This window comes from Lutjanus erythropterus, chromosome 20 (genome assembly GCF_056507025.1).
Source record: "Lutjanus erythropterus isolate fLutEry1 chromosome 20, fLutEry1.hap2, whole genome shotgun sequence".
Taxonomy (NCBI): domain Eukaryota; kingdom Metazoa; phylum Chordata; class Actinopteri; order Lutjaniformes; family Lutjanidae; genus Lutjanus; species Lutjanus erythropterus.
In genome coordinates, this window is record NC_139336.1 from 6,596,114 (window position 1) to 6,607,711 (window position 11,598).

The 11,598-nt window shown below is 40.3% G+C and overlaps 1 protein-coding gene across 1 annotated transcript; it reads left to right on the forward strand.

The window, feature by feature from the left end:
- The first annotated feature begins 409 nt into the window (after window positions 1–409).
- Window positions 410–10,649, forward strand: spp1 (secreted phosphoprotein 1). The gene is made up of 8 exons (XM_084745878.1): window positions 410–518; window positions 5,623–5,694; window positions 5,879–5,923; window positions 6,011–6,067; window positions 6,736–6,798; window positions 6,916–7,050; window positions 8,226–8,558; window positions 9,357–10,649. Exons 2-8 carry the CDS (start codon window positions 5,641–5,643, stop codon window positions 9,789–9,791), a joined length of 1,122 nt encoding a protein of 373 aa, XP_084602004.1. The 5' UTR covers window positions 410–518; window positions 5,623–5,640; the 3' UTR covers window positions 9,792–10,649.
- Window positions 10,650–11,598: the final 949 nt, after the last annotated feature.

Genomic DNA, 11,598 nt, shown 5'->3' on the forward strand with positions numbered 1-11,598 from the left:
GAGGAAGCTGAATCACTGTCATCCCACCCGCCACTATATGCTGCTGTTTTTTCCCAGAGCTTGTCACTACATGTCCTTAAATTAACTGAGGAGTGTGTGTGTGAGTGTGTGTGTGTGAGCAGAGGCAAAAAGTACATTCACATGCGTCTGTCTGGACTGTAAATGTCTGCATGTCTTTATGCATGTATTTGTCTTTGCATTGTGTGTGTGTGTGTGTGTGAGTAAGTGTGTGTGAGTGTGTGTGTTGCCCCCACACCACCACAGCACCAACCACAGGAAGAGTGGGAGAAAGAGTTTAGGTGGACCACGGAGCGGTTAACCTCATGACATCACAAGCTCCGACGCGATTGGCTGCTGCCAGAAGCTGGAGGGTTTATAAGCCAACCAGGAGGCTCAGTTTCCAGCAGCAGCATCACTGAGCAGCGGACAACATCCAGGGAAACCCAGGAGATAAACTAAAGACAAAGCACGTCTGTGTGTTCCTGCTCCTCCTGAAGCCTCCTCCGACTGCAAACAAGGTCAGAACAAACATATGACAGAGTGAAGGTTGTGTTTACTGTGGGTGGTGTTTGGTTGGAGTTTTCTGCAGCTCTGGTGGTGTGATGAGGTGGGAGCACAGGTTAATATTTGTAGAAGCTGCTGGAAATCTGCTTTATTTAGCTCAAAGAATACAATTCAACATTTAGAAACTTGCAGGGTGAAAAGGTTCTTTCATGCATTTGAAATACACTACATGGCCAAAAGTATGTGGACACCCTCAGCCACATTCTTTTGTGTAAGAGAAATCTTAATGTTATAGGATATGGATATTTTAGCCAGTTCCATAAAGTTTTCCCAGTTTGCTGTGGAGGAACTTGACCGGCCTGCACAGAGGACCTCAGTCCCAAACTACATCTTTGGGATGATATGGGAACACCGACCGTAGGCCAGGCCTCATCCTCCAATATCAGTTTTAGACCTCACTAATGCTTGTATGGCTAAATGGGAGCAAATCTCCACAGCCAAAAGTTCCCAACTATGATGGAAAACCTCAAACCAGCTATTACATATGATAATGTCAGGTGTCCACATACTTTTGGCCATGTAGTGTGTAATCTTTATGTATTTCTGCTTCAATACTGTGAATGTAGGTAATCAAAAAGTGAATTTTACAAGTGTGTTCCACAGCTACGCTGCAAAAATTTTGTTTTACAAAAATATTAGATTTTATTTCAGCTTTTTTTCCTGAACTTTTCTCAAAAAGAAAAGTCTCGTCTTTTCTTAAAAACGAGAAAAAAATGATGATTTTCTCATCTCAAATCCAAAATAAATCAACTTGTTAAATTAAATATCTTTAAAGAGTAAATATCATCATCACTTCTTCTTAAATTCCAGCTCAGTCATTTGCCTTCTACAGTGTAGTTTCCAGTAGGGCCTGACCAGTATTAGATTTTTTGTGCCGATGCCAATACCAATATTGGGTAAATGTGTAGAGTAGAGAAAGTTTAAAAATATATATCGATATATCAGCCACTAATACTTTATACAGAATAGAATAAACAACACGATATAAAATATATACATAAACACACATTTTTGCACTTTTGACAAAGATATTTAATAGAGGCAGGATATTTTACAGTTTTACAATAAACTTTATTGAACCTGAATTAAGAAAAAGGACCAGATATACATAAAATGCTGCCTACAAAGCTAACAAATAAACACAACCTGCATTATGATCTGTTAAAATTAAAATTTTCAGTCATCCAAATACAGATATTACTATATTGCTGTGATTGCAAACATCTGCCTGATATATCTGATATATTGATCTAGCTCTAGTTTTGGGACACTGACAATTCTTATAAATCTAAATCTATAATGATCTAAATTTGAAACAGGTTGAAACAGATTTCTTCAGTTTTTGTAACAAAAAAAAGATTTAGAACTCAAATCAACTTTTACAGGGTAAAAGCTCATCATTCTAACAAACCCCAGCTTAATTTTGAAACACATTTGTAAAACATTATCAGAAATTAAAAGTCAGTGTTAAGTGAACTCACATTAAACCCACAGGAGGGTTTGGTTATCCGCCATAAACGCTCTGCAGTTTATTGCAGTTAATTATGAGTTCTTTTTAAAGACTTTATAGAGGTGGAAGTCTGCCTGCGATTGGTCAGGCGTGAAGCTGGGGCAGGCTGTGTTTGATTGGCTGATTAGTGTCCCAGTGATACCAGGGCAGGAAGTGGAAGCATGTGGGCAGCAGGAAACTAACCTCTCCATGACTGGGACCAGCCCAGACTAACCGCGCTGAGTAAACTCACTGACAACACACACACACACACACACACACACACACACACACACACACACACACACACACACACACACAGATTAACTATCAGCTGAAGAGAGTTTAGAAGAGGTTCAGGTTTCCTTTGTAGGTTCTTTTTTAGTTTTCCACTGCAAAAAATGGACCAAAAATGAAACCACATTATTGACCAGCTATCAATCATGATGTGAGTCCCACTTTTTATATAATCTAATAACTAATTAAAACCAAACTCATCAGAAACTTGGACATACATCAGTGTGATAAGAACAACCTAAAATGACAGAAAACATCTTGAGAAAAACTTATTTGACGTGTACTTCAGTGTTTTAGTCGGGCCCATGTCCTATCTATTGAAATGGAGAGGGCAGGATTTATGATCTATACTGCAGCCAGCCATCAGGGGGCGATTGAGATGTTTTGACTCCTGTCATGTTGTCCATTGCTAAATATGTCAACAGTTTTGACCTGGAGGCACACCTACCAAAATTCCTATTTTTCCCGGGTTTCTCCCGTATTTTGAAGCCGTCTCTCAGTGCCTTTCCATTTTGTTGTTTCTTCTGGAAAACCCCTGTAATTTGCATGGCCCTGAAACTTTATCATTATGCTGGTTGCCTGGCAACCTCACAATGACGGCAAGACAAGTAAGTCATTATTTCAGTCAAATACGGCGGCTTGGTCAGGGGACATAAACATCAAACTATGATACTGTAGGTACCAATCTAGCATCATTTCTGGATGCGTTATGATTGGATGTGCCATTGAAGTCAGATGATGTAGTATAAAGAGCAAGAAATGAGCCAAACAAACACAGGGATTTTAACCAGGAGGTTCATGTCCCATGTGACCAACGTTCAACTTCTTTTTAAATTACGTAATGTACGCAATTGACAAAACATGTGAGGTACATTACTTAAGTTACGTACAACAACTTGGGTAACGTACTTATTGTAACACCAAACTAAACATACCATAAACATAACCAGCTAGTTTTTCTAACTTTATTTTGAACATCTAACCAAACATTGCATATTTTTTCTCACTAACGAACATAGTCTTTCTGCCTTTATTTTGAAAGTCCACCCAAACATTGCTAACTTGGAGCCCCGTACGTGCAAAACTAATGCTAAAATGGTTACTTTTAAACAGATCCTGGTGAACAAGTTCCTTCTGCAATCAGATTTTATGCTAAGCTAAGCTAATTCACTTCTAGTTTTAGGTTCATATTTTGCATACATACTTGTGATGACCCTCATTGACATAAAACATTCTTTAGCCCCTAATCCTGGGATTATACTAGACCTAAATCTAGCCTCCTAAAACTGAATCCTAACCCTCAAACAACACATAAAAGGACCGGACAAAATTGTCCCCAGTTTCCAAATGTGTGTCCACTCTCAAGATTTGACTCTCATGCTAATCCTCACAAAGATAGACGTTCAGAAATATACACACACGTACAATCATATGGGCGTCTGTAATGTTTCTGCTGCACTGTGGCTTTCCAGTTATAACCTGGTGAATTACACAGTATAGGAAGAGTCCATCATTAAAGACAGAAACAGACTCAACTGCTCCTCCCACAGCGTACTGTACAAGAGAAGAGGATTTGGTTACAGTAAGACAACAGAAAAGAGGAAAAAGGAAGTGTTTTTAAAGCTGTTTTAGGTTTTACACCTGGATATGGCTGAAATTTCACTTAGAGATAAAAAGTGCTTTAAACATCTACTTGAATAAAAGTTACTGTTGCCCATGAAAAGACCAAAGCCAACAATGAACCAACTGTAGCCAAAGCCTAATATATCTAATTACCCTTTTGTTATAGAGTGCCATTGTTGTCCAGAAACTATTAAAACACATCAATGAGCCACACTGTTGTGCTGAGTGAGATACTCCTTCATTACCATGAACACACACTGTAGTTTATTTTAACTCAATCCCAAACACACCATCTTGCTGCAGTAAATACCCACTAGAGCGTTTAAAGCGCATTACTCCTCTGCTGAAAATAGTCCCAAACAAGTGCACTATTTTTCTCTGTTTGATTAACGTTTATTAAAAATTCCAATGACCAGATGTTTTAGGAAATTACAAAGTTATTTTTTTTAATGAAACTATAAATTTGTGAGCTTTTTTAAAAAAAGATTTTTCCTAAACCTTCAGTTGGAATCAATGGAATTCAATTAAAATTGCTGCCAGGTGGTCTCATTTTTCTTCGCTGTGCTGTCGTCTATTTTAATGTTCCATTATTTGCTCGTACTGCTCCATTAAGTTGGCTGACAAGTTTTGCTTAAAGGTGGATACATCTCAGCTTCTCTGCTCAGCCATCATGGGCAGGCTAACAAGGCTAACTGACTTTTCAGCTACCTAGTAAACAGTGTAACATTTTAACTTTTTAGCAAACTAGCAAACAAAAAATGCAACTTTTTGTTAACCTTTTTGCTATCTGTATCAAACAATGTAACTTTGGATTTTTTAACTAGCTAGCAAACTGTGGTGTTTTGTTAATGAACACAGAGCAGAGCAAATGTAATTTTTATTTATTTTAATTTCGGTAAGCAAGTATCTCCATATTGATTAAACTCTATTTAATTTCAGTTTACACCATTAAACTTGGAAATCTGGTTTTACTCATTTTAAACCCAGTTCCCCTAAATTTTGAAATCAAATTTTAGGTTAAAAGAATCTTGTAAACTAGTCTATGTGTACTTTTCTTGATGCTAGTGGGATATTTCAGTGTACTGACACTCCTTTGTAGAAGGCATTGGGTTCATGTGGATTTCAGGCTGTTTTCAACATTTTTCTTTATTTCAGGGTATGTATTTTGAAGTCAGACTTGTTTTTCTCTTACACCTTTTGGACCAGAATCAGCACAAAACATCCTGTCTCATAGTTTAACAAACCACAAACCAAAGCCATGTGATGACAGATAAACTGTTTCACGGTATTGAAACAGAGTTGTCAGGGGCACATAACCACTCGTCAGGTCTGTAATCAAGGACGTAATGACTTCCTGTTACATACCAAGGCCTCAGGAAGTGCCACTGCTTGTTACCAGTCATGTGACCAGGCAGCCTCCATTTTTAGGAAGGAATCTGGCCGAGGGGATTTACTGACAAGCCTTAGCCTACAGCTCATTTTCAGTTTGACATGTCATTGTGTTTCCTATGAAGTTATGGCCTCCGGACGAGTATTTTGGTGTCGTACAAGCTGTTTGTATCATGATGTTTTATTGTTTTATTGTGTTGTGTGATGATGTTTCATTGTGTGACTTCAACCTGCGTGTTTCTGGTTTTCTGCCCATCCAGACACCAAACTGTGACACAATGAAAGTCGCCATTGTTTTCGTTCTGCTCTTCGCCACAGTTCTCTGCCGGCCGGTGAGTGATTTCATAAAAGTCAAAACTTCTAAACATCTTTTCCAGACTCACATCAGCAGATCTGTTCTTAGGCCATATGCCATTTTGACATAAATTTCAATCATTTCAACATTAATTTTGGTGTATTTAGTTGCTTTCTCACCTTGCATCCTTATCATAACTTGTATCCTTATTTGCCTTTTAGGCGAGAAAAGTTTCTGACAGCAGTTCAGAGAGCTCCGAAGAAGTGGTGAGTATCTGGACAGAGAAAGACAGATATATTTATAGATAGAGAGAGAAAGAGTTCCACATTGACTGATGTTGGTCTTGTCCACAGGTGAAACCAGCACCTCCAGTCCTCAGCAAACAGGCGGCAGTGGCAGCACCTGTACAGGTAAGATATTCATCCACTTATTCTTTTTTTTCATACCATCTATTGTCCCCTTCTCTTATCATATTTCCACCTCTACATTTTTCCTTCTTATTCAGGGTTAGGGAATTGTGCTACATCATTCAGGTAGCTATTAATATCTGATAGAGAATGTTAGCAAAACACTGACAAAGAAGCCAGCTGATCTACATAAATCGTTAGCTACATAGTTCAGCATTTTGCTAACATTAGCTAACTTGAGATGTGATAATATACAGAACATGTTGCTTTTCTTTTAGCCATCTTCAGCACAGGCGAGTCAATGTTTCAGTTTGACAGTTAAATCAGTTTAATTGTCACAAGGAGTAATACTCAGTCAGTGGCTTCCAACCCAGCAAACCTGTTTCAAATGCCCTAACATTATGGCCCTCGTGGTCAAAATGAAAGACGTGCATTTCCTGTTGGTACACCATCACTATAGAATCCCTGATCACCTTTACTGGTTAGAGTTCTCTGGAGTATAACATCTCAGAGACCAAAGAGTTGTCTTTGGAGGAGGCTAACATCTGGAAGGCACTCCACTAACAGTTCTCTATGACTGACCTTTGCCTGAGACATGAATGATGATGCAATTAGAGAACAGTAAAACGTAACGAGAGAATCAATCAAATTCTGATGTTCTGATGTTGCAGAACATTGTAGCAGCAGCCGCTGTCGGCTCAGACGAGAGCACGGAGAGTTCAGATGAAGAAGAGGTAAGAGATCAGTCAAATCAGTCATTTAAACAAGTCGATCATTATTTGACACATAATTTCTCAGCAGACTACAGATGTGGTGCAGTTCGTGACTTTGTGTTTTAATGATTTTTGCAGCAGGCAGCAGCACAGGCCCCAGCAGAAGTCACATCTGACAGCGCAGACACAGCTTCGTCCTCAGACACAGCCTCTGTCTCCAACAGCAAGGACAGCGAAGACAGTGATGATGATGATGATGAAACAGAGGAGAGCGTGAGTTAAAACACACCAATAACACACCTGGCTACATACACAAGGCGAAGGTGATATATATTTTTTTAAAGAATATCAGTGGATAATGTTGGCTGCTTAAACTGCAGAATAAGCCTCAGTTAACAAATCTAAGAGGGTGGAAACCCAAATATTGCAGGCCTGCCATGGGAACATGTTCAAAATAATGAGTAGTACTTCAATAAAGCAATATTTGTCTCTTACTTTTCATATTTTTCATGGTGCAGTCTCAGAAATAAGGGTTCCAAAAGGGGTTCTTCCTGAAGGGCTGAGGTTCTACCCAGAACCAATTGCTTCTGATGAATCATTTTTTGAAGAAAGGGTTTGTTAAGGGTTTTTTTTCCATTAAGAACTCTTTTGTCAAGGGTCTTGGACCATGATATAAAGTGGTTCTTGTTAGACCACCCTGGGTGGGTTCTAGGTAAAGTTCTTGGAATATAAAAAAGTTATTTGTAGAACTCCCTGGGTGGGTTCTTGTTAGCACCTTTAGAAGATGGAAAGATTCTGGATAGAACCCCTGGATAGAAGAATTTTCCTTTCTCTGGGTGAAACCTTTTAACAGGTTCCACCAGAAACCAAACAGTCTCTGTAGACACAGGCTCATTTCTTTCATTTCTTTTTGTCAGTAATTTTTGGTTTGGCTTTTGACAGGAACAATAGCTAATGCTACTTAAGCTAACAATAATAAGCTAATAGTTCTGCTTGACCTTTGTGCCAAACAAAATCTAGTAAAATGTTTGTGAAAAGGCCAACATAGTAAATAGGATAGGAAGAGACAACAAATGGTGACATGCATTTGGAATTTCAGGGAGGAAATTCCTGACCCAGCTATCTGTGGTTGTGTCTAGATGGGAAGCCAAGATCCACAGAGGATCTTGCAAAAGTGATCTTTTTAACCCAAACCATAATCTTTCCCTGACCCTAAACAAGTGTTTTCTGTCCCTAAACCCAGGCAGAACTTAACCGCAGTGTTGTCATATTATAAAACATAGTTATTTTGTGCCCAATGAAGAAACGTGTATGAATCTTGCAAAACTTTCACAAATCAGGGGTTCCCTTCCAGACATAACTGCTATCTGCCTGAATGCTCCACACACCAAATCACATGTTGACTCACCAGCTATCTGACAGCTCACCTCTCACCTCTGTATCTGCAGGAAACCGAAGAGGAGGAAAGCGAGAGCTCAGAGTCGGGTGAGTCCTCCACCGTCGCTCCCGCCACCCTCACCCCCGTGATTGTCACAGAGGCACCCATTGCCGAAACCACCCCCGAGCCCATCATTCCCACCATCGTCACCGACACAGACTCGGGCCGTGGCGACAGCTTGGGAGGCTCCCCCAGCGACTACAAGTCATGGACTGTCTACGTAGAGGACAAGTCTTACAACAAGGTCCCCGCTCCCTACAAGTCCTACGAGTTTGTTGGAAAGAAGATGGCTTACGACATGCCACAGGGCAACGAGGTGGAGAAGTCACTGCAGGTTTACAAGGTCAGTTTATAGTAATGCAGTCCAAATGAAATCCAGTTTGGGATTAGGCGGTAGTATGTGCTGCTGCAGGAAATAACCTCTGTCAGACTGTCCAATAATCACAGAAATTCTACCATCTATCTTGTAATGCCCTATGATTACCCACATCAGCGCATGTTAGTGGTATTAACAAAATGCCAGAACAGAGTTGGTTCTTAAAAATGTAGCTTAACCCCAGAAAATTTGGAAAAATTTGGGAAAAAACTCAGATTTACGAGAGAATATTGAACTTTTTTGTGGGGAAGTTTGAGCTTTTCTCTACATTTTATCCCTCTCCCCCAATATTTTTTTTAAATTTACAATAGCTCACATACACAACAATACCTTTTAGCATTTACACTTTATGTGACACTTCAACTGCTTTCAGAGCATGTACTTTTGTCACTAACTCATGTCAGGATTTCCACTTCATCTCCTTTCATTGCCTTGACTTCAACTGATTAGTTGCTTCTTCAAGCCATTTCAGCGCTTCATTTCATTACATCAGATTCTTCCATTCTGTCGTAACTTCAGCTTCTGTCTGTAATTCTGTTCAAGCTGTTGCTTCAACTTCTTCTCTGACCTTTTTTTTTTTTTTTTTTTTACAAATTTATCTTATAAAACCCAAAAGTATTATTATTATGTTGATTGGTTTTTTTTTTTTATTCTTATCTGTTAATCACATTCAGCACTTCAACTGTGGTCCTTTAAAATATATAAATGACTCGCTTGATCTTGATACAAACTAACCCGTCCATTCTTCGTCTGTGTCACCTTCAGGCTCTTCAGGTCCACTCTGACCTCCTGGAGGAGGACACCAGCACCCCTGATGTGGAGAGCCAGGGCCTGGACGCCTCCTCCGGCACCTCTCAGGACATCAGCCCCCGCCAGGCCTCCCTCCCACAGGAGGAAGAGAGCGCTAGTGCCAGCGATGCCACCACCAGCGAGAGCGAAAGCTCCAGCTCCAGCACCCCAGAGGAACAGGAGGAGGAGGAGGAGAGTGCCAGCACCACCAGCGAAAGCGACAGCGCCAGCACCAGCCAGGAGTCGGAGGACGAGGAGAGCCAGAGCAGCGAGGAGGCCGCGGCCACAGCCACGCCCGGAGCCGCCGACAGCGATTCAGACGAGAGCGACAGCGCTGAGAGTGACTCAGATGAGAACGGGGCGGCGCCTGCTGCCACCACTGACATGCCAGTGGTCATCACTGCCAAATAAGCCCTGACCATCCAGGAAGTGGAGTGGATGGTGGTGTCAGTTAAAGAGCGCACGCTGCATCCAGGTGCAAAAAGCCCCCTCCAGAGCTACTTTCCACTGCAGGGCCAAACAGGGACAGCCAAGGCTTCATTATTATTGATTTCAATGTGCGCACCAGTGTTTGTGCGATTATTTGTGCATCTTTTGGGAAGCAGAAATGCTTTATTGTCTGGGTTATATTTAAATAAACCATTAACTCCTCCATCCTGTGGTCCGGTTACCTTGGTAAATCCCATGTTTGACCCCGCAGGGGGAAAGTGGTGTTAAAACTGACGACTGCTACCTGCAACAGGAGGTTGACTGACCTCATGACCTTTGCCCCTCCCCTCTCCCCTCTGTTACTTCAGGGTAAAAGGTCAAAACTGAAAAATAAGAAAGAAACAAACACAGTTGAGTCCTGATATCTACACCAGCACAACACTGCATTTAATCATTAATTAATAACTGCAATATGCAAACCTACATGTTTTTGTGCTTATAAAATAAGGGAAAATTGCACAGTTTATTTAAATACTTGTAATCATTTCAAGCATAAATAGAATTTAAACTTGACATTTAGCCATACACTTGCTGCCTGTGTGGCTTAGCTTTGTTGCTCGCTAATATCAAATCTGCTGGTGTAGATAAAAGGATGTAAACAAAGAGAAACTCACCATCCAGTACAGGGTTCAAAGATGCAGTACACACACATACAACAGTCCTATTCATTTGCACAATTCCTACCTACACTACATGTTGTTTGTCCCATGTTGTTTACTGTAATGTATCATATTGTACCATTTCTAAAAGATTAATAAAGTTCTTTTTCATAAAAAGAGATCCTGTTTGTTTCTTTTGTTTTTTTTTCTTTTGTTTGTTTTAGATGTAAAGACAAAAAAGGTGGTGAGATGCAACTGAAATTTGCTCTAGAACATGACCCAGTCCTTATTTTGATTAAATAGTTTGACATTTTGAGAAATGCTCCTATTTGATTGAGATAAGATGGATACATATGCATAGAGATGAAGCCCTAAGCTTTACATAAAGACTAGAATCAGGGCCTTGCTTTGTCCAGAGTTTATGTATAGCTGCAGCTCATAACTCCCATGCTAAGCTGAGCTAACTGCCTCCTACCCCCATACTTAAAATCTCAAAATTTGGCATGTAGATATCCAGTCAGTGTTTATGGTAAATGTAGTCTATTGAAGCAATAAATTTGTAAGTTCTGCTATACTGACCACCACTTTTACACTTAAAGTGATGTAGCCAATCAGCGCCCAGGGAGGAACTACTTGCAGCTATGGGCGTGGTTTTAGCTGTTATGACAGCAAGAAATGTCCATGCAAACAAATCGTCTGGCATAGATACTGTTATAGCATCAGTTCTTACTTGAAAAAGAGCACAGAACGGAAAAGATGCTTTTGCTCTTTTTTGCAAGAGTTTGCTCTTATTGATTAAAGTTAGCCTGTGTTAGACTTGACAGACAGATGGTTCATCCAATTACCTGCCAAGCGTTTTTTGAAAGTGCCTGCCCTTTTCCAAACTATTTCTAAGGACAACTTCCCAGACGGTTCTGTCTAACAAACCATCTGGTGTGGTTGCGCAGTGCCTATGTGTACCAGCATTACATGCAAGTCCACGGCCATGTTACTGTATATCACCACCCGAGCAAATAGCTATTACTTTGTTGGCCAAAACATAGCAACAGCATAGCTGAAACAGCGGGTAGTTTTTCTTTGCATCCAGTGACATAACTGCAACATGACTGGATACAGAAAGAACAGATTTT

Coding starts and splice junctions, on each gene's coding strand:
- spp1 (XM_084745878.1), top strand. CDS start 5,641: ATGAAAGTCGCCATTGTTTTCGTTCTGCTCTTCGCCACAGTTCTCTGC. Junction 5,695..5,878: donor CCACAGTTCTCTGCCGGCCG/GTGAGTGATTTC, acceptor TTTGCCTTTTAG/GCGAGAAAAGTTTCTGACAG. Junction 6,799..6,915: donor AGAGTTCAGATGAAGAAGAG/GTAAGAGATCAG, acceptor TGATTTTTGCAG/CAGGCAGCAGCACAGGCCCC.